Source organism: Thermobia domestica, chromosome 7 (genome assembly GCF_964235325.1).
Source record: "Thermobia domestica chromosome 7, izTheDome1.hap1.1, whole genome shotgun sequence".
Lineage (NCBI taxonomy): Eukaryota > Metazoa > Arthropoda > Insecta > Zygentoma > Lepismatidae > Thermobia > Thermobia domestica.
This window is the reverse complement of record NC_137460.1, coordinates 47,344,011-47,366,777: the sequence shown is the minus strand read 5'-3', so window position 1 is coordinate 47,366,777 and position 22,767 is coordinate 47,344,011. Positions and strand designations below refer to the sequence as shown.

Genomic DNA, 22,767 nt, shown 5'->3' with positions numbered 1-22,767 from the left:
TTGCTTTGTAGTTGTACAATAATTGTCTGAAAAGTAGAACGACTATCTTTTTACTCAAAAAAAAGTAACTTCCTTTCGCAAAACCTGTGTCTATATATTTTCCTTTCTTCTCACTACCATTTCAGTATTTCCTTATTACTTCCATAAAAGAGTCCACACAACAGTAAATTAATCACATAAAGACATTTTACTTATTTAAAATGAATAGTAATACTTGAATATGAGTGTATTTGTAAAAATTCGCATCTGTTTATTCTATAATGAAACTAATAAATTTTGAATGGTACACCGTAATACTAATGTCACTCAATAATTTGAATGTGGCAAATAATATACGTTCCTTTTTGTTTTTGCTTTTTGTCTTTGAGAATTAATTCTTCACTCTGCAGTTAAGTTAAACATTGATTATAACTGTGTACAAAGAAACCATTTGCAAACCTAATGAAGGTAAAATTTCCAACCTTCAATATTTCCGATATATATCAATAAGTCGCTATTAAAAATCCTACTTCTCATAACTCCAGATTTTGTTGTAGGTAAACGGCAAGGGAAGGTGTATGAAGGATGAATCTTATAACGCTAACATGTTTTGCTCGATCTCCAGAATAATGAGAGAGAGGAAAAAAAGAAATATTATATCCCACTCTCAAGATACTAGAGACCAACCATAAGTTGTTAAGCTTTCTAAAAATATATTGCTGCAAAACAGACGATATATTTGCATAATACATAATTCGCAATTTCGAAATACTATGTATCAACCAATTATTAGAGGTACGAGATTTTCGCAATGCGCGATAAAACGAAATGCGTCAGAATTAAGTAGTGTTCAGTTTCTTGACGTTTTATGACATTCTATGTATATTTTCATTGTTTTCTGTTGTGAGATAAAACGCGATATTTTAAAAATACGTTTTCATTAATTTAAAAACGCTAGTTTTCCGCTGACGGAACGGTACAACGTGGCATGAACGATGCATTTTGGGTGATTCGAACACAGCTATAGAGAACATGCTGCGCGTTAGCTATCACCATTGCAGGTGGATGGGGAGTTCCGAAATGATGATTGTTTGAAGTTTGTTGTAAATGCATCTACATGTATGTGGTTTCCAACGAGCAATGACAATTGTGAGAGGTTTTATTTTTTTTTTTTTCGAATATGGACTAGTAATTAAGTGACAAACGTACCACAATGAAGGAGGAAATGTGGTAACATGTAACATGCTTGTGTTTAATAATGCTTAAATGTAACTTGCGCCTATGTGTTTTTAGAAGGCAGCAAAACTTTCTACTCATAGTAAGTTTATTTACTGATTTTCCTTCAGTGTGATTTTAAAACAAATAATTTTCTATACGGAAATTTACTATGCCAAGTGAAATATACAGTGTATTTTGTTTTTAGGTTATGAATGGTTTATTTCTGTAGTGATCTATGAGTAAAAGGGACAATTGTAAAAATGTCGGGGAATATCTTTTTCACAAGAGCTACAAAATGCGAAATTTTATTCGGAAAATGCGACAAAACGCGAAATATGCAAAACGAAACGCGAAATTTTCAAATTCTTAATGCGAAAAAACTCGTGCCCGTACTAATTATTTATAATGCCAATTACACAGTTCAATGAAGAAAGAAAAATAAAATGGCTGAGTAAAATATATTTATTTCCAAATAGCTCGAGAGTAACAATGAGTGAGCGTGAATTTTTTTTCCTTAAATGGTGCCATATTAAAATAATAATGAAGTTACTATTAGAAATCCGATATTTCGCATGGTAATGACAGATAGCCGCATGTAAGAAAGAAAAAAATAGTGTAAGTATGAAAGGAAAAGCTGGTTCTCAACTACATACTGTCTACCAAGATTTATTTCAAACTATCTATTTTCCAAATAATTCCGTTATAATCAATTAACTCACAATCCAACTTCCCGCAAGTATATTCGAGCAAGAACAACTAAATTTACCATATCATACCGTGTATATTGGAATATCAGTAAGGATCAATAAGGAAATATAAACTAAAATATAAATTAATATTGTACGTTTCTGCTTCTGTGTGTTACATATTTGTTAGAAGTTGTAATTTAAAGCTAAGAATGAAACTATACTATGAAAAATAATATATAATATATATAATTGTAAAGTAATATTTGGCTTAACTTTGGAAATAATTGTCACATTATGTTTCATATATTAAAATTAACTTATTACTTGAATATACTTAGGAAAAATTGGATTATTAGCTAATTGATTTTAACGATTTATTGATGCTCTTTTGAGATTTTTGAAAGATAAATAGATGGAAATAAAATCTTAGTAGACAGTATGTACTTATAGCCAGTTTTACGTTTCATCCTTCACACCAGTCTTCTGAATCACTTTCTTGCCTTTTCGTGGCTGTATGTGGCTTCACCAAATGGTTTGTAATAGCGACTTAAAAAAATGAAACCATTTAAGGTAAGACTTTTACTATCAGTAATGTTTAATAGTTACTAAAGCTAGGATTTCTATGACGTAATATTTTTATCCTGTCATCTTTTTGCATGTCTAATTAAATATATATACACATTACTGCCTCTTATGAAGACGAAAATATCTTTTTATTTGCCACATAAATCCATATATTAGCTTTAGGTCATATTTGAACCCGAAGTGTCATAAAAACATATTTTTGGTCATATTTTATAATATTTACCAGCATTGGTAACAAGGTTATTAACATGGATCTCGCAGAAATAGGAATACAAAGTAGAAACTGGATCCATTTGGCTAAGAACACAAGTCAATGCATAGCTTTTGTGAATGCGGAATTGAACCTCCGGATGCCATAGAATTATTTTCATTTGAAAGAATAGTACACAATGTGAGGAGTAAGAGTTCTTCACCTGCCATAGCATTAACCACTTTGAAAAGATAAATCGTTACCTTAGACTTTGTCTTTTTTTCTCCCATGCAATGATACCTGAAGTGCAGTTTCTTTATTGCATATTAAGTACGGTACGGTACTGCGTATATTTTTCACCTTTAAGTATTAGCACACTATACTTTGCTTTTTACTTTAAAATGAACACTACTTTCATTCATGTTCTCTCTTTATACTCAGTATTATGCTGTGATGGATGCTTCACGGCTTAAGGACATTTATTCAAGAAAGAACAAAACTTTGTAAACATAAAGAAAAAAAACTCATCTTTTCTCTTCATGGGTCAGTAATCTGTTGCAATCTATGCTTCAGAGCATGGAAGATATTTATTTAGCAAAAAGTAACTTTGTAATAAATTCCTATTCTTAGGAACTTGTGTTAAGTATTTTTTTGTGCGTCATTGTCATATTTCGCCGTATTTAGGGCATAAATGCATGCATATTTCCAAAGGTTTTAGGTCATAGAAATCCGAGCCCTACTAATTACCAATAGTATTACATATTCTGTCTTTACCATTAGGAGTATTGATTAAATTTTACAGCTTTTCTAGATTTTTCAAAATGCATATTTAGAAAAGAAGAAGAAAGATATTAAAATTTTACATTTGTTTTTCTATTAAATGATTAACAATATCTAACATTGACAATGTTTTCAAAAAATGTCTTATTGCTGATATGGCGTCACAATCCACTTACAGGCATATTAGCTAACAATAAGTAGCAGCTTCAACACATATTGTAACATTTTGTGCCAAGAAAATTAGTCACATGTGTAAAATTTCAATGCTATAATACAATTTTATATTTCAGAACAAAATTGTGAAATTATACCTATAATTCAACTAACAGTCTTAATTTAATTTGTTTCTATTTTAAAATTAAAAATTGTATCACTTTTTAAATCCAAATCTTAAAAGAGGATAATAGCCTACAATTTGTTCCACCATAAACAGTTAATTCTCCTTGTTTTTATTATGTAGTTGTTGAAATAATATTGCATTCTTATACTTCTTGTAAATTTAATTGTTATTAATATATCACAGTTAACTCTTAAATCCACGCACCATCTTTAAGGGAAAAAGAAGTTAAGAATATTATAGAATAATGACTGAAAGTCTTTGGTTCCAGTCTTTTTTGGTGTAAATTGCAATAGTTAATAATGTTCTAAAAGCAAGTAAATTCACTACATTATATCATATTATTTCACTTACTATATACAATTAATATTACAATAAGAGTTTAAGAATAGGAAGAATCATCTTGAGATCCTTTATGATAATTGTTAAAAAAAAAAGGCACGACAAATCACTATTATTATTATTATTATCATTACATTTATATATTATTGTGTCTTTGTGTGTCATAGATTGTTAATTGTTTTACAATTTGCTATATTGAGAGGTGATTTCTAGTTATTTCACACTGAAACCTTCAAATCTATTTTGGCAAATGTTCGGTGTGCTTTACGTATATGTGAAGTTACAGAGTAAGCAATCTCTTAACTCATGAATTCACAAAACAGAGCAATTCGGTTCTCTGTAAATAATTTAAAAATATACAGTCTTTTTTCAAAGAAAAGTCTGGTACGAATTTTAGAAGACGAGGCTTGGAACTGGAATTTCCACAATTGACTGAATTCGTTCTTGTAGAATCCATTGCACAAGTATAGCACGATTGCCAAATATGAATACTAAAGTAGTTTTACTGTCTATAATTTCTCGAACCGTTTAAGTAAGTTTCATTTATAGTTCTCGAGCTATACTAGACTCGCCGTTAACTCTTGCTTTATCACTGCTATTCGAGCACAATACAGCAGATAATTCGCATGTGAGAGGCACGACAGAGTCGGTAAAATAAGCTATTGATATTACCAGAAGCTCAAAGAAATACAAGAAGACATCACTCGAAACCAGGTAAAATAACTTTTAAAAAATGGTGAAGGATGTATTTTCTCGACAGTCTCGTTTCGTAAGAGCTTTCAATACATCATGTGACTCGTTGATTGGTACAGCTGACAACACAAAACTTAAAAAGATGGAAACAAGCAAGAGCTAGGGTGTATCGAGTATAGGCAGCATTGAAAATCTTATTTTCATGTTCTGCAGTTCATATCTCAAAGGATGCGTTTTTTAAAATTTACATTTGTCAGACTTTTACTTTGTTTTAACGAAATCTTCTGTAATTTTGTGTCCGACTTTTTAAACAGGCTGTATATATAACAATGTAATCTGGGAGTAAGTAGTAACTATTTTGGATCATGATGATATTGTAACAATATACAGGATAGTCATTTATTATGTAGCCAAAATCCATCGCTGAAATCCTCACACCTAGACATTTAAAAAAGTCCATACGAACATAAGGCGAAAAACGCGTTGTTTCTAAGTTAGGAGATGCCAAAATCGAGAAAATTGTAACTGAGGCTGCCTGGCTTGAAAACTATGAGAGATATCAAAGGCGGTTAAAGAAATATGGACGGACTCAGGGTAAACGGTAACAAGTCATTTTTATTCATTTTTCAGGAGAGTCATCTTATTCCCTTTTACCCAGTGTGGATTCCATTGTAGCTTAATTATTCCCTTTTGCACGTCCCTTATACTTGTTTTTGGTCACGTTTTTTTCATAGGGCTTTTCATACAAAAAAGCGCCATTTAAAATACTACAACTCTGTGTTAAAAACCGAAAATTGTAAAAAAAAAAAAAAAAAAAAAAAAAAAAAAAAAAAAAAACTTGTTACCTTTTACCCTGAGTCAGTCCATATTAGAGGAACTAGTACACTGTCTATCTAAATAACTATGTTTCAGAGTTGGGACGTATCGGCGCAACGGATTTTATAGTGGGAGCTGCGGTACAGGTTCCGCTCTTCCACCTCTCTCTCTCTAAAATCATGTGCACCGGTGCAACTCAACTCTGAAGCATAGTATTTAAATAGACAGTATACTGGTTCCTCTCATGTTTCTTTAACAGCCTTTGATATCTCTCGTAGTTTTCGAGCCAGGCAACCTCAAAGTTACAATTTAATCGATTTCGGCATCTCATAACTTTTGAAACAACGCGATTTTCGCCATTTCACATGCACTTTTTTTTATTGTTTAGGTGTGAGGATTTCACCAGCGGATTTTGGCTTCATAATAAATTAATGCCCTATATTACCTAAAAGTAAGATAAAAGTGCTGTTTATTGTTACTGCACTCTTCAACATCTGAACGCTTGTAACGGAAGAAAACATGTCACCCTCGTTTATATTATTTACCTACTGTTCTAAATATTTTCGTAGTAATTTCAAATTCGACAGAGTTACGAAGCTTGCCTTTTATTGTTAATCGTGTAACAGGTTTTTCAAATGCCATTCAAATTGCTTACAATGCCTAATATTAGAAAGAAGAGACTTTGGTTTATAATCGAATACGTACACTCATGTCCAAAATGATTGTCGTATATATATAGCTGTCTTCTTGTAAGAATATAATATGATAAAGATCTTGCAGGATACTTTGAACAATGATACTATGTCTATAATCGGGAAATATATATTTGTGGTAAATTTCATAGGAAAAGAATAATAAATACGAAAATTAGAATGAGTAAAACAAAATGTTGCTAAATCTACAAGAAAGTTCTATTTTCGTTTTACTGTTCTTATTTACTGCTCTCTTGACATGAAATTTGCCACATACATGCCTTTGTCAATTATACACATACTAACCTTACAAGAAATACCTGACAAATTAGTTATCAAATTATATTCCTACAATAACATATTTATAGACATGCGACAGTATTTTTGGACATGAGTGTACATTGTGGTAGTAGAAAACTAAATATTAACCTCGTTCATACTTTATTTTTATTATTACATATAAACAATGTTAAATATGTCTCAATCAAATTCATTTTATAATTCTATTACACGAAACTAATAATAATCCATATATTTGAAATAATATATGATACATATTTGCTTTCTAATACCATTAATTTGATTACAAGCTCCTTTGGTGAAATACTGCTGAAGCTGTGAAATGTTCTATTATGTATTTTCTACTTTATTCCGAAATAATTACTAATTTAACACAGAAATAACAATATCACAACTATATGGAATAATTTTGCATGAATTATAAACGTTCATAACATAAATAATGATAAAGTTAAATAAGCTTATACAAAGAAATGAGTAGGATAAATAAGAATAAGGAATGTACAGAAGGATTTCTCCAACATTCACTATCATACTTATTATATCTGTCTCGAGTGTCATTTATTGAACGCTTTTATGCTATTACCTACAACCAGCTAGATGTCGCACTGTCATTCATTGAAATTAGATTTAAGAGGCGTAATCACAGCGAAATTAAAATACCGCTAATTTTACAGTAATTATGTGATATCTTCAAATAAGATAAAAGATAATCGAAGTGTGGAACAAGAGCGCCCTAGACAATATTATTTTGCGTAAGGTACTGTTATCACAATTCACTTATCTGCTTTCGATTTCCCGCCATTTAGAAAATCGGCATTTATTTTCGCGTTTCTAAATGGTTGTAAAGGGAAAGGTACTTGGTGACTCGTGATAACAGTACCTCATGCAAAATAATATTGTCTAGGGCGCTGTTGTTTCACATTTCGAATGTCTTTTGTCTATTTGAAGATTAGTGTAAAATTAGTGGTATTTTAATCAGGTCTCTTAATGTTTTGTCTTTTAAGTGTATATATCACAAACTACTACTATTTATTAATGATACAGAAATACACACATACATACAAATGACGAAAACTATGTATATTAAATGAAATAGAAATATAAAGATTCATTGTGGAATGAAATGAAGTAAGAAGGAATCTCGTAACCACTGTACGAACGAAAAAGAGTTCTTTCGAATTCAATTAACTTGGATTGTACTAAATATACTCATAAATATATAATAATTGTACATCAATTTGTTTTTAAATGTTTACTGTCCCAAGCATTTATATTAACGTTTGTGCTTTTGCAACCTTCCACCATACTATATACTCTCTGATGATATACCTGTTCAGCATTGGTATTGGTCCGAGATTGCTGCATTATTTGTGTAAAATTTCTAAAACTAAAATTCGAAATCAATCTCATTTCTTATGGATATCATGTAAATTCCTGAACAATCGAGAAATATAGTGAAATAAACAAACAAAAGTTCTATTTCTGCAACAAGTTTTTACAAGCTAACTAGTACCGATAAAAAGATAGGTTGCGTTTAGTATTACAGGTATACTTCTGATGAAACATTACAATTACTCTGTATGAAAAAAAAAAATAGTAGTTGTTCTCTACCTATCCCACACCTCCTCGACATGCCGTACCACTTTTATTTATTTATTTTTCTATTACTACCTGTCAGTTATGTTTATATTCAAGGCAGAAATTGATGATTCAGTCGTAATTTATCTGTTTCAGAAATCTTTATGCTAGAAATACAGTAGTATATAGTTTGAAGTAAAACAGTAATATCTATATGTACTTCGCAAATATATGGAAGCATTTAAAGAAGGAAAACATCTTAGCGCAATTTCTGTTTAAATGCTGTTATATAATGCTTCAATAATTAGAAATCTTGTCTAGATATATATGATTTAAGTAGCTACGAGAAAATATACTTATTCATTACAATTATATTGGTAACTGTAGATTCATTTTACAAGCAAAATATATTTGTGTGTATATATATACATAACAAATTAATAACACACATGCATATACATATATTTAGTGACTTATTACAAATCTATCTATGACACAGTCTTTGGCATAAACCCTGAGGTTTAGTCGATTTTAAACGGAAATAGGAGTGATAATCCTTTATTTATTTCGGAGGTGGAACATTCTCAACATATCGGCCAATGAAATTGCCTGGTGGATAATAATTGGCCACTACAAATACGTGCCCATCCTTGCTTCTTGCCTTGGCAATACCCAGCTCTAGGCTTTCTTTCCATACTACTTGGGTGAAGTGACCTGTTAGTATATATTAAAAAAAAAAGAAAAAAGTTAATTTTAAGTTCAAACTAAATTTAGTATTTTTCTAATAGCCAGAAGTACACTTTTATTTTACCCATACGATAAATACTCATGTGAAGTACCATACTGCATATCATGACTGTTCTATAAATTCAAGAATTATAAGGATAAATCGTTAAATGATGAACACATATTATTGATATTTTACGTATGCTTCCTGGCAATTAATTTGTTACATCACAATTTCATTGGTAAGACCGCCAACAGTATCTTTAAAATTCTATTCAATTCCTTAATTTACCCAGGAATGTATTAGAGAAGTTAAAATTTTATTCAACATTAACCTTGTATTTCTAATAAGAGGAGGTTTATGTACTTATTTGGTATCTTCTTTAGTACCAAGCTTACATGAATTGGCTCTGTATAGGGTGGCCCGAAACTAGGTAAACAGTCTCGTACGGATCACCTCATTGCTTTTTATATCATTTCTTATTGTTATCCATCAGGTAGACTTAGTTTCTTTATCATTTGTTCTTAATGTCTTTTTTACTTATATCTTAAGCTCAGAACAGCCGAAGCAAATAAACCTATAAGCTAGAATGTTATACTTGATCAATAAAGGGATGTATATCTACTTTTGGGCCACCCTGTAGTTCTTCTGACGGTGGGGAAGAACTACTTTATTAAGAAAATTAGGAAGGAATTCAGGAATTTCATACATTAGCAGAGTTTTCCAGCAGTTTTTTTAAACCAATTCCGTGCTATGGAGGTGGTCGAGCGGGGTGCAGTGTTCGTAGTTTAAGGGAAATTTCGTAGGTAAATTCAGCAAAAAGGGAATTTTTTTAATGAAACGTTGAAAATCCAGGGAAATTCTCGCGCTGACTGATTGGCCAATATACATGCTTATTATTATTATTATTATTTTGTTCTTTAGAAATAAGCCAATACAATAATAGTTTGTGTGCTCATAGTAGCTTAATTTACACCCATCGTTGGGTGTATTTGTATTTATTTTGTAAAGAAAAAAAAAGGAGGAAAATGTAAAACCAATATAAGCAAAGAGCAAATAAATAAAACAAATATGATTGGCATTTCCTTTAATATGACTAAATTAATCTTTTCACTTATCTTCTGTAGTAGAAATTGGATACTCATCAAACTAGGGAAAATTTGATAAGAGGGAAAATGTGTCAGTCGAGGGAAATTTTCTTACGGAAACCGCATATTCGTCGAATACATGCCACGGCAAGGACATACTGGAAACATTTTTTTCACTGCCATTTAGTGTAAATTCTTTCTTAAAACCTTAGCAATGTTTGTGTTTAAGATGTTAGAAAGTATGAACGCACGGCGAATAATAATAATAATAATATAATTTTTAAAAATCCTGTGTAAATATGCAACGTAATAAAAGGATATCAATTTTGTCTTAAAATGTGACTTCAAGAAAGAGTAACTATCATTTTAACCCGAATGTTTGTTATACAAGTACACAACTTACTTCTGTAGATGTAAGTTAAGTAAGTAGATGTAAGTAACTTACTTCTATGATTTACTGATTTGCATTGTACCAAAACTCACTAAATATAAGCTAATGAAACTTTGTCATCACTACTAGCCATATTAGAACAAAACATCTCTAGGATTAATACGGTCACGTGACAATTCAGGGTTGGAACCTGTCCTTTCGTTGGCCACGTAGCGAGCTCTAGTGATGTGGAGAAAGGATAATATTGTATTCACCCCTCAAGGATTCTTCAAAGCTCACATACAGTATGAAAAAGAGTACTCTCACACACACAAAAGTTTATAGCCTGAAAAAAAGTACTCGGTAACCTATATGTATTTCTCGTTTCTATGTTGTTTGAAATTGTAAGTGAATGAAAAAATAAATAAAAATGTAACCTTTGAAACTTCATTTAAAAAAAAATTAGGTACCTTATATTTAGAGAAGCACAAAATAATTATAAAACGTTACTCTTATAACGTATATCCATATATTGTGACGTATATATTCTTTCCTTCATTGTGAAGGAAATTCAGTTAAACAGAGCTACTCTTAAGAGTAAATGATCCACATTATATTTATTGATTATATCCTGCTTAAAGATGATGTAACTTAACCTAACTGTGACGTAACCTGGACGTGACTTACCACAACTCATGAAACATATATATATAAACATAAACTATAAGATGTTCCACCTAAATTTGAAGAAACCGACTATGCATCAAGGACTAAACACTCGGATCTTGCTATAAATGTTGGTGTCTCAGGAGGAACATTTTGTTTTTATCAGAAACAATCTTGGAGGACGCGCAGTAGCTGAATCCACACGAGAAGAAATCTGGAAATGAATCTTGATCTAACTACCAGTCATTTCACCTAAACCAGTTGCATTATCTTGACACATGGTCTCTTTCCGAACAAGAAAGTTGACATGGACATTTTGTGACCTACGATGAAGTTTCTTGCTGGATCGACTACTCCGATTGCTGAACAATCAAATTCGATTATTGATCTGCATTGCAACGAATCTGTTGCCTTGTGATTGAGATCCATAACCAGAATTCATCATTTTGTTGGTTCCAAATTTCTGCAGACCACTTCCTGGCTCATTTTAACTAACTGGACGCTCGATCCAGAGAAATCCTGTCAAAGTTAAGGAATCTCGCTCTCATGATTGTTTTGGATTTTGTTTCATGGATCAAATTTTAAGAGATAACATGAGATTATTTTATGTATTCACAAGTAATTATGTAATTATTGTTCCTTTAATAAAAGAAAATTTCATGTATGTGGAAATATTATTTTGCAACAATGCAATATTAAACTTTATCACATTGTTAAAATTTTAATAAGTTCAGCTTGTAAATTATTCATTGTAGCTTTGGAAATTCAAGATTACTAATAAAACTCCAACTGACCAAAACAGTATATATATTTTAAGATTATATATTTGTGTTACAGTTTCGGCTATGTAATATAACCTTCCTCAGACACATTATGAGAGAAGTATCCAATTTTGACACCTTATATACAATGTGAATGCAAGACATGCCCACTTTCTCTTTACAAAACATAAACTTTTATTTGGCTGTAAAAAGTAAATTTTTAATTACTGTAGTCACTTTTTCTTTTAGCGCATCTGTCATGAAACTCTTAACTAGGTGTTAGCCACTTGTCCATCTACTGTTCTCCATAGTACACCTCCTCCAACAGCTCGTGTTGATCCTTTTAATTCTTTATTTCTATTTTGTTTATCATCTTTTCCCATAATTCATGTATTACAAGTCCACTAGACCAATTCATCAACTTCTCCTTCCCATATTTCTTAATCCACTGGGCTTCTTTCCACTTTCTTATCATACTCCTTTGTCCCGTTTCTTTATTGTGTTTATATATTGCGTTGTTCTCTCTTTTTAGTCTGGCATCGTCCTTATGTTGTTTTATCCTTTGTTCTAATCTCTTTCCTGTTTCCCCTATGTACTTCATATCGCACTCTTTACAATTAACCTGGTACACTACTCTTTCCTCTTCTGATCTTATCTCCTTTTCTCTTTTCTCTCATTAAGTCTATTATCCTCTTTCCTCCTTTTCTGTGTTTTCCTCCTTTTCTTCTTCAGAGTTCTTTAGGATCTCTGTTTCCTCTCCTAAACTTTCAATACCAAACCATCCTTTTCCTTCTTTCTCTGCTTCTTCCTCTTTTCTTCATCTCTTTCTTTCTTCTAAATCTTCTCTTCTATATCCATTTCCCTTTAGTAAGTGGCACACTATTTCTATGTCTTCTTTCCTTCTTTCTTCGTTGCTATCTATCATTTCTATTTTCTTTTTCATGTTCTGTATAAAATTCTTCTTAGTTCCTCTGTCTACGTCACTCCAAGAGAAAGTGACTACAGCAATTAAAAATTTACTTTTTAGAGCCAATTAAAAGTTTACGTTTTGTAAAGAGAAAGTGGGCGTGTCTTGCATTCACATTATATATAAGGTGTCAAAATTGGATACGTCTCTCATAATGTGTCTGACAAAGGTTATGTTACATAGCCGAAACTGTAACACAAATATATAATCTTAAAATATATATACTGCTTTGGTCAGTTGGAGTTTTATTAGTAATAAGTTCAAATTAACTTGCTAAATAGTTGCTAGAGGCAGTTGGTGAGTACTTCAAATTATATGCCCGTAGACAAACTCCCTCTATAAAAATTGTTGTCTGAGTACCTTAGGATTCCGAAATATGTATTTTTGGATAGCGCACATATTAGTTCCTAACTGAAGTCTTGACCCGACTACGGCAGGTTCCATAGTATTGGAGTTATAGATCTTTAAAGTTCATGTTTTCGGCAGCCTATAACTCCGAAAGGAAGCAGGTTGGTCTACACTTTTCGTTTATCTTTGTGTCAGGAATCACGTCCCAAACGTTGTCGGTGTTGTTTTGAAACACCGTGTATATAACAATCTGTACTTATTAATGAAAACATTATAGAAACATATAGAACATCATAGAACCCTTATAGAAAAACGACACAATCTTGGAAAAAAATACTTGTTTAATCGTAATTAGCGATTCGAATCTGATAAACCATTACTCAGAGGAAAACGCTGAACTTGAAAGATCAATGGTACACATAAATATTATTTTGATATTGGCGCCCGCAGCGGGACAAGAGGGAACAATTACCCCTTCTGGATTTCAGAAAGGGGATTTGATTCTTCCAAGTACATATCAAAATAAAATTTGCTTACTCACACACTACAGTATTTAATATACTGTATATACGAGGCTCATGTAAAAAGAAAAACCGATATTTACAATAATAAACAAGAAAATGATAGAAGAAATTTAAGAAATTTATTATGATTGATACACAAGTGCACACCTTGGCTATTTTTCAGCATAGTCACCATGAACCACCAGAGATTTCTGATAGTGTGGCACGAGCTCCTCATAACCTTACTTGTTAGTGTTAAGATCTGCCGCCTGAAAGAGTAATCAGTCCAGAACTGATGTCTTGAGCACTTCAGTGTCGTTGAAACGTGACGATACAAGCCATTTTTTCAGGTGAAGAAAAAAGAAAGAAATCGCTGGCGGTAAGGTCGGGGCTGTAAGGGAATGATTATATAGTTCCCATCGACATCTTTGAATTGTCTCAACAATACAAGCAACTGTATGTGGGTGGGTGTTGTCATGGATCAGAAGAATTAAAGACTGTAGCATTTCTTTCTACCGATTTTGGAAGGCACGTCGCAAATTATTCAGTGTTTGGCAATATGCATATGCAGTAATTGTTCATCCTGTTTCAAGAATTCCACAACAATCACACCCTTTTGGTCCCAAAACACGATTATCTTGATTTTATGAACTAGGATTGTTTGAATCACAGTGCTGATTGTATTAACTTCTGATTCGACTCCCCAGTGGCGTACGATATCCAGATTTCATCTCCCGTAACTATGTGAGAAAAGAGATAATCCCAATCTTTCCCCAGTGGGTAGTGGCGTAACTAAAGGCTTGGGGGGCTCGCGGCAGACAGCGTGGAGTGGGGCCCCTTCTCCACGTCCCACTTCACAATTTGGGGGCCTCTTGATGGCTTGGAACCCCATAATGTGTGGTCTGCGTAGGAATGCGCACGAGACAGAATTTTCCTGAGAAAATTCGAGTCGAGACACAGCTCTTCCAATAGAAAAATATACATTTTTCGAGTCGAGACATCACTTTTACAGTACATTTTCGAGACCAGACAGCCTCAAATCTTATCTCGTGCGCATCCCTAGGTCTGCGGGACCCTTATTTACACCCCTGCCAATGGGCTAAAAAATCACGTGCAGCTGTCATTCTTTGCTCTTTGTGAGCATCTGACAGCATTTTTGGCACCAACCTCGCACACAGTTTGTGATAACCCAGTTTGTCAGTCACAAGTCGAAGCACTGTTTTTCGCAGATAGTTCTGGAAACTCTTCGGCGAATTGAGTTATTGTGAACCGGCGATTGGATCGCATTTTCTCGTTAACGTTCCACCAGATCATCCGACTGAATACTAGGCCTTCCACTACGCTCATCATGAACATTTGAACGCCCTTCCCAAAACTCTGCACCATTCTCTAACCTTTCCTTCACTATGCATTGTCTATCAGTAAATGTCATACAATTCCCATTTTTTTCTCTTACATACTCCTTGTATTTAGAGTTGTTTTGCATTACGTATTATATGCATCAAGATGTGTGAATTCGCGACTGTGCATGTTTGCAAGTCCTCTGTCGTCTTTTACAAAAATCCTGCGGGTGTTTCTGGCTTACAGCTCAAAAGAACACTTTCTTGATCCAGGTTTCGATTCTTGCCTGGAAGGGATTCTTGTCATGTAACCAGAAAACTAATTACAACAGTCTATTGGTCTGTTGTCAAGTTGCTTATAAACAAACGGATTTGGACGAGTTTATTGGTTTTTCTGCTTTGAGAATCTTGTAGTTGGCATTTGCTGCCTACATTCAAACAGGGGCGGATTCAGAGGGGAGAGCGATCGTCCCCCCCAGGAGAGGAAACTTTCTTATTTTAAATATATAAATAAAACCCATCCCAAAATTTGGAGCCCTTAAAAGTAGCAGTATGACAACCCACCGCCTCCCCCCCAGAAGTCGGTCCTGGATCCGCCCCTGCATTCAAGTAGTCTATATTTCTTTCTTATGTGGTGCTGTTAGTTTTAGTATGATTGAAAACAAACTGATTCAGTTGGGTACGATTTCAAATTAGGTAGAGGCTAAGGGAGACGGTAATGATGAGAATGATTGAAATTGTGCAATCAAGTCAGTGGAACGAAACGGAGGAACCCCAAGAAATTCTACACACACGGTGTTTGTCCACCACAAAGTTTATTTGCCAAGAATTGGAGTCGAAACACAACCCCATGCGGCACAAGTAAGTGCTATAACACTATTGAGTTTCATGCCAGCTATTGAAATCTGTACAGTTTAAATTGTTAGTTGTTACTCCGGTTGATGTACGTAATACATTTTTCCCCTAGCGCCTGTATATGTATTCAGCTTGTTAGCTGCTCAGCTTATGTATTCACTGTATTCAGCTCAGTGTTCGTAAGTTGAGGGAAATTTCCCAAATCTAGGGAAATTTCATAGGTAAATTTAGCAAAAAGGGGAAAAATGATTTATTTTTCGGTGAAACGTGAAAATCCAGGGAAATTCTCGCGTTCATTGATTGACCAATGTAAATTCTTAAATTTCTCTTTGTTCTTCAGAAATAAATCGATAGAATAGCAATAGTTTGTGTATGTGCCTGTTCAATTTATCATAATTTGTACCCATTGTTTGCTGGGTGTATTCGTGTGTACTTTTTGTTTTAAAAAAGTGACGTAGAAAGTAAAAAAAAAAAAAAAAGCAAATGAATAAAACAAATGCTGTTGACATTTCCTTTACTATAGCTAAATTAATCTTATCACAAAACTTCTGTCATAGAAATTGAACACTTAACAAACGCGGGGAAATTTGATAAGAAAAGGGAAAATTTTTGTGTCAGTCGAGGGAAATTTTCTTACGGGAACTTAGGAACACTGGTGGGGCGACATCCCTGGGCTCCGAAGTAAGGGGGCACAAAATTCCGTAGAATAAAGAAAAGGGAAGAAAAAAAGAGAGGAAAAGTTACTAATAAGTTCTTAAATCCTTCCTGCTTCAGGAAGTGGTCCTATAATGTTACTGATGTTAGGAAAATGCACATAGGCTATATAAAATGGAAGGAAAAAAGAAATAAAAAGTGCTCAAAATCAAGGAAAAGCAGGGTTTATTTTTGAAAATTTTCTTACGCTTTGCCCCAACCATAGAGGTACTTCGGCTCGTCTGTGGACCTCACTCATATGTACGGGGGCGCCGTCTTGCCCTGGGCGCTGATTTTCCAGGGCACGGCACCTTTTTTAACCTTATTTATAAATTTTATTATAAAAAATACTTGAAATTAACTAATTTAATGTTTTAACACCCTTTGGTTCAAAAAATGTGTTGTTTTTGCTCTATCTTGTACATTTTCAAAATATATGATCCTAAAGATGAATATCTGTGGTAATTACGACTAGGATCAAATTTTGTATAATTATATACGGATGTGAAATGATGTGTGTATTATTGTTATTGTTTTAATTGAAAGTCTGATCTTGATATGGTATGTAGGACCAGGCCCGTATCCAGGGGGGTCTAGGGGGGCCGGGCCCCCTAAATTTTTGCTGGCCCTCCTAAAATTTTCACGGTTGGCTTGCAAATGAACTATAATATGGTGATGAACTATCATATGGCTGGATCGCCCCCCTAACTTCAGCCGCCCCCCCTACATTTTTGGGCTGGCTATGGGCCTGTGTAGGACCATATTTTAAAATCTTGTATTACGCCAGAAACGTCTGTGCACATTTATCTTATTCCTGATTTAATACTTTGACAATGGCAAATACTGATAACTACACTAAAAGTAATCTGATCAAATTGTTTCCAGAATCAAGTGAATAATTAGTGTTAAAATAACATAATGGTTACTTTTATTATGCTATGTGTAGTACAAATGTTAAAATATTAAATAGGCCTACGTGGATTTATCTTTACCGACATTCTTGTCTTTAAGTACGAGTAAGTACTTGTTTTAAGTTCTCAGACTTATTCACTGAATAAAAACTAAATTCGGTAGAATAATATCGACTACCGGTACTGAATTAAAAAAAAAAAAAAAAACTCGAAAACTAAAATGACAAGATATGTTTCCTAGATCGAGATTTAATTACGTAATTCCTGTTTTATTTCATGGATTTGTAACTATATTTTATTTATTTATATATTTACTTATTTATTGTAGTCACTTACCAGTTTTAAGATCTCTGGGCTCCCGTCCAAATGTGTGGTCTTTAATTTCGCTATACCATTTGTCAACAGGCTCTGCACCACCTACATTGTGATTTGGATCAGACGACCAGCTATAAAAGATATTTTCTCCGTACTCAGGATTCTCACTATGTTGAGCGCGCTTTCTCACAGCTAACTTCTTAGCCCAGCTGTCACTTACTTGGCATATCTTGAAACAACAAAAACATTTTAAGTATGTAAACATAAAGTAAATCCACAAACAAACAAAAAATCTTACCTCAACCTTATGCTTTCCAAAATAATAATAATAATAAAAAAAAATAGAAGTAAAGCATCCCAACAATAAACCGGATGCATCTAAATCTGGGGTCATAAAATTAACTCTGTTAGGCCTACGCAAGTAAAGATTAAAAAATATTGTGTAGGAAATAGGGTTCTATTTTTTTTTTCAATTGCGTAAGTAGTTTGGGTTCCAAACTGGTTTGGTGCCCAATGTTAATGAAAGGCAATGTTGCCAGTTCAGTACATTGTTTACTTGAGTACTCACTATGTGAACAATTCAGCATTGTTGGGAAGCTGATGCGATGTCTTTTAACCTGCGTCACATCAACAATGTACACATTCCCTGTGTCATTGTTGCGTGGCCTTATATTCCGTTTCACCAGCCCGCTGAACTGGCAACGTTGCTTTTTCATTTAACATTGGGTGTCTTATCAGTGTGGATCCCAAACAGTTGCTGCGATTAGAAAAATTCCATCATTTTACAATAAATTGAAAAGCACCCTCTATTTCTATTTGTTCGTATATTTATAACGGAATTGGCCTATGGTCCCAGACTTTTGATACGCCCGGTACCATATAATGGACATTATTTGTTCGTCATCAAACAAAGGAAAGCTATCAATGTTGCATTTCAAAAAAAAAAAAAAAAAATGTATAGTTTTCCGTGCATCTGGACAGAAAGAACATTCGGAACGCCCTGACAGGCAAATTACCACTAGTGTAATCAGACCCAACGGGACCCTCAATATGAGCACACAAATACTAAACAAACGATTGTTGAAGCGACAGCAGCGTACGCAAAGCGTGATTTGAGGTTCTAACCTCCCTACCCCTGAGTAAGGTAAGGAAAAATAAACACTTACTGTATTAAGATATGTATCACGTGTATCCTGAAAGGATATAGGGATTGAGTGCTTGAATCCTCCGCTTGAAATCCTGCATACGTTGCTGGTTGGAGACAGGTTTACGTTTCCGAGCTCCCCTCTGACACCTGCTCATCGCATTGGAAGGGAAGAGGGTGGACAATAAACTACGGCCCGTCCGGCCTCCTTTTGGTCTTCATTCAGAGAAGCATGACAAGTGCGTCAGCCATCTCGACATTTTGTGAAACCTATGTTCCAACGGGATAATGCACATCCCCATACCGTCAGAAAAATTCAACGTACTTCACTCAGCATACGGATTCTCTTCTGGCCTATTAGAACTCCGGACCTAAGTCCTATCGAGCATTTGTGGGGCGTGATGAAACGGCGTCTGACCTCCAATTGGATTTCAATCACAACGACTGCCCCACTACATCAAGATCATCAAATGTGGGAAACCATACCACAAAAAGATATTCAGCAATCTGTTTTGAACAGCTAATGGTATGTTCACTCAGGATGTTCACAGATGCTATTGACCATTTTTTTAAAAAATATACTATTTAGTATCTGACAGTTGGGCACCACGTTGAAACAACTTGGTTTGTTTTATTTAAAAAGTAGTGTATGTAAAAAGTTACTATTTATCCAGGTTTTACTGACAACCTATTGCTATTAAAAATGAAAATGAAATCTTTAAGATTTACGTCCCAGGGTTATGCCGATTAGGCTAAAGGAGACGGTGATGATGAGATATGAGTGAAATGGTGGAATGAAGAAAGTGGGAGGAAACGGAAGAACCCGAGAAAACCCACGAGCACGGTGTTTGCCCACCACAAAGTCCACATGGCGTGAGATACTGCTATTAAGTGGCTATAGAAATAAAGATATTGAGGCTTCAAATATGAATACGTCTTGTCTCATTTTATTACTAATATAGGTCGCTAACTCTCTCGCTTCTCGTGCGAACAGTGCTGGGTTCACTTCTCGGTGGAGGCCTTGGTCGAAAATGTGTAACAGCTTTTTGATACCAGACATCCTGAGTAAGCTTTTCCTGGCTTTTATTCATTCACACCAGGCAAATGCCGGGATAGTAGTACTTAATATACACGTCCTAGGTCACTTCCTTCTCTGAATAGTGTACTCGTGAGGGATGTCATCCCTTATACGTGATGTGCTTGAAGCCATAGATGCTGGTAATGCACAGCAATATATAAATTATTACTATTATCAGATGAATTAGAGACGAAATTTATGAGATCAGGAAAAAGCTATACTTGCAACTTAAGCTGTAAGGTGTAATCGAATGAAATACCTAAAGGCGTCAATTGTGTAGACCTACGACGACATTTTGATGAGGAACTTGGTTCTCATACTAACAGATGGCATTAACGCCATCTATATATGTAGTCATAAAGTTTCTTTTCAATGTAGAAATAATCTTGGTTTCCAAGCAGGGGCGGATCCAGGACTGCCTTCTGGGGGGGCGGTGAGTTGTTATACTGCTACTTTTAAGGGCTCCAAACTTTGGGATGGGTTTTATTTTTATATATAAAATAAGGATGTTTCCTATTCTGGGGGGGGCGATCACCCCCCCTGGATCCGCCCCTGTTTCCAAGTCATTCTGACAGCATTTCGTTGTTTGATAGTTGCTTAAATAGACGTGTTTCGAGTAACCGTGAAAAATGAATAAAGTTGAATTCGTGGTCTCTTTCCCCCTCCCCTAAAGGGAAAACAGCAAAGGAAATTCATGTGAAGATTTACATCGGGTGGCTCATGTTTTTCTCTGAACTGTTTGACGGTGGCTAAATAAATTTAAAAGTAATAGAACAAACATAAAAGACACACCACGTTATAAATCCCCAAAATCGGCTGTGACACCCGAAATCATTAATCAAGTCCATGATTTAGTTATACCGTAGGTGAAAGAGGAGTGAAAGTGGGTGACTTAACAGAAGCTACAAACACCTCAACTGAATGGGTTTATATTATTTCACCTAATGGATTGCACATGAAAATAACTTCGCACACGATGGGTGCTGCGTTTAATTACTCTAGAACAGAGAAAAAAAAGCCGGGTCGCTGAGCAAAAATTAGCCGAACTGTTTCCGCATCCTGACTATTCACTAGATCTGGCTCCCTCGGATTACCATCTATTCCCGAAATTCGAAACTTCCTGACATTACGAAAAGTCGAGTCAAATGAAGGGGCCATACAGGAAGTAAACGAGTAATTCGAAGCCTAGAAGAAAGCTGGGTGCAAGCACGCTGCGTGGACGCCACAATACCAACACCATCTGGTGAATACCAACTCGGCTTACTAACCATGCGATATTTAAGGCTTCATGCTATATACGATAATGTCCTCGCGATAATAGGTGAATATATGATAATTTTAGAACGTACGCTTTTTTGTAGTTTTGAATGTGCAAATAAATTGTAGATGTGCATTAAATAATTATTTTAAAAAAAAACACCCTGAGTTTTTAAACAGTAATTCCAGCTAAAATAAATCAATAAAAATTTGAGAAACGGTATAGGCAACTCTGATTCCATTTAAATTCAATTACGTTTACGGGGTAACAAGAATAACGTAAATATTGTTGTTGTTCAGGGTAGTTTTAATAAGGATTTAAGAAAATGATGAGGACAGTGATGCTGATTTGGGGTTCGAAACTGAAGATTACTACATAACTTTATTATATACTATTTCTGTTACTAATGGTAGTATACTTATTTCCACAAGTTCACGTGCATAACGAATATACAATAGTCCTCCCTCCCTTTATATATATATTATACCGAGTTCATTATGAAAGTAATGAGCATTGCTTTAGGAAAACTGTTTTATTGTCCCGATTGTTACAAATCTTTAAAATTCCTCAAAATACACTCCTTCTGCATCGATACACTTCTGGAGACGTGTTTTCCACGCGTGGAAAGCATCTTTAAAGTCCTCGGCTGGAATGACTTTTAAAAATCTTGTAACATGGGCTTGAATGTTCTGCACGGAGTCCCAATGTTTTCCTTTGAGGTATCTGTTCAAACGGGAAAACAAAAAAAAGTCACTAGGAGCCAGGTCAGGACTATAGGGGGAGTGGGGGACCACTGGGGTTCTGCTCCGGGCCAGGAAGTCGACGACGGTGAAGGCGGTGTGACTTGGTGCATTGTCGTGGTGGAGTTTCATTGAGTCTTTGATGTCACTTCGAACGCTGGCGACCCTGCGTTTGAGTCTCTTGAGCACTTCTAGATAAAATTCTGCGTTGACAGGTTGTCCTGGTGGCACAAACTCGAAATGGATGATTCCTCGAACGTCAAAGAAGAAAATGAGCATAGTTTTGACTCGGGATTTGTTCATGCGCGCCTTTTTGGGGCGGGGGGAGAATGAGGTGTGCCACTCCGCACTCTGCCTTTTGGATTCTGGATCGTATTCGAACATCCAGGATTCGTCTGCAGATACGACCGAGTCTAAAAAGTCCGGATCACTTTCACACAATGCCAACAACTCCTTCAGTTCGAGGGAACCCTCCATCGCACCGTGTTACAATTTGTAAAAACGTGCTTCACGCGGATCGACATCCACATGCTGTCGCCGCTGGCAGCAGACTGATTCCGGGAGTGTTTGGAAGGACAAACACCCACTACTTTTTCCGCACCGGCAGCGCGCGCTGCGGTGGATTGTTGAGTCAGGGTAGCATCATGCTCATTACTTTCATAATGAACCCTATATATATATATATATATATATATATATATATATATATATATATATATATATATATATATATATATATATATACCATAACTTGAAAGACGAAAATCAATAATTGTGTTCTGTGAGGATGGCAACTATCAC

General features: G+C 34.6%; 1 protein-coding gene across 1 annotated transcript in view; it reads right to left on the bottom strand.

Moving 5' to 3' along the window:
* Positions 1-1,643: 1,643 nt before the first annotated feature.
* Positions 1,644-22,767, bottom strand: part of LOC145689173 (uncharacterized) — a 124,767-nt gene continuing 103,643 nt past the window's right edge. Inside the window, exons 6-7 of the mRNA XM_081763304.1 lie at positions 17,768-17,975; positions 1,644-8,916 (exon numbers count right to left, since the gene is read on the bottom strand). Coding sequence (XP_081619430.1) covers positions 8,765-8,916; positions 17,768-17,975 — 360 coding nt within the window. The 3' untranslated portion in view covers positions 1,644-8,764. The remainder of the gene's footprint in view (positions 8,917-17,767; positions 17,976-22,767) is intronic.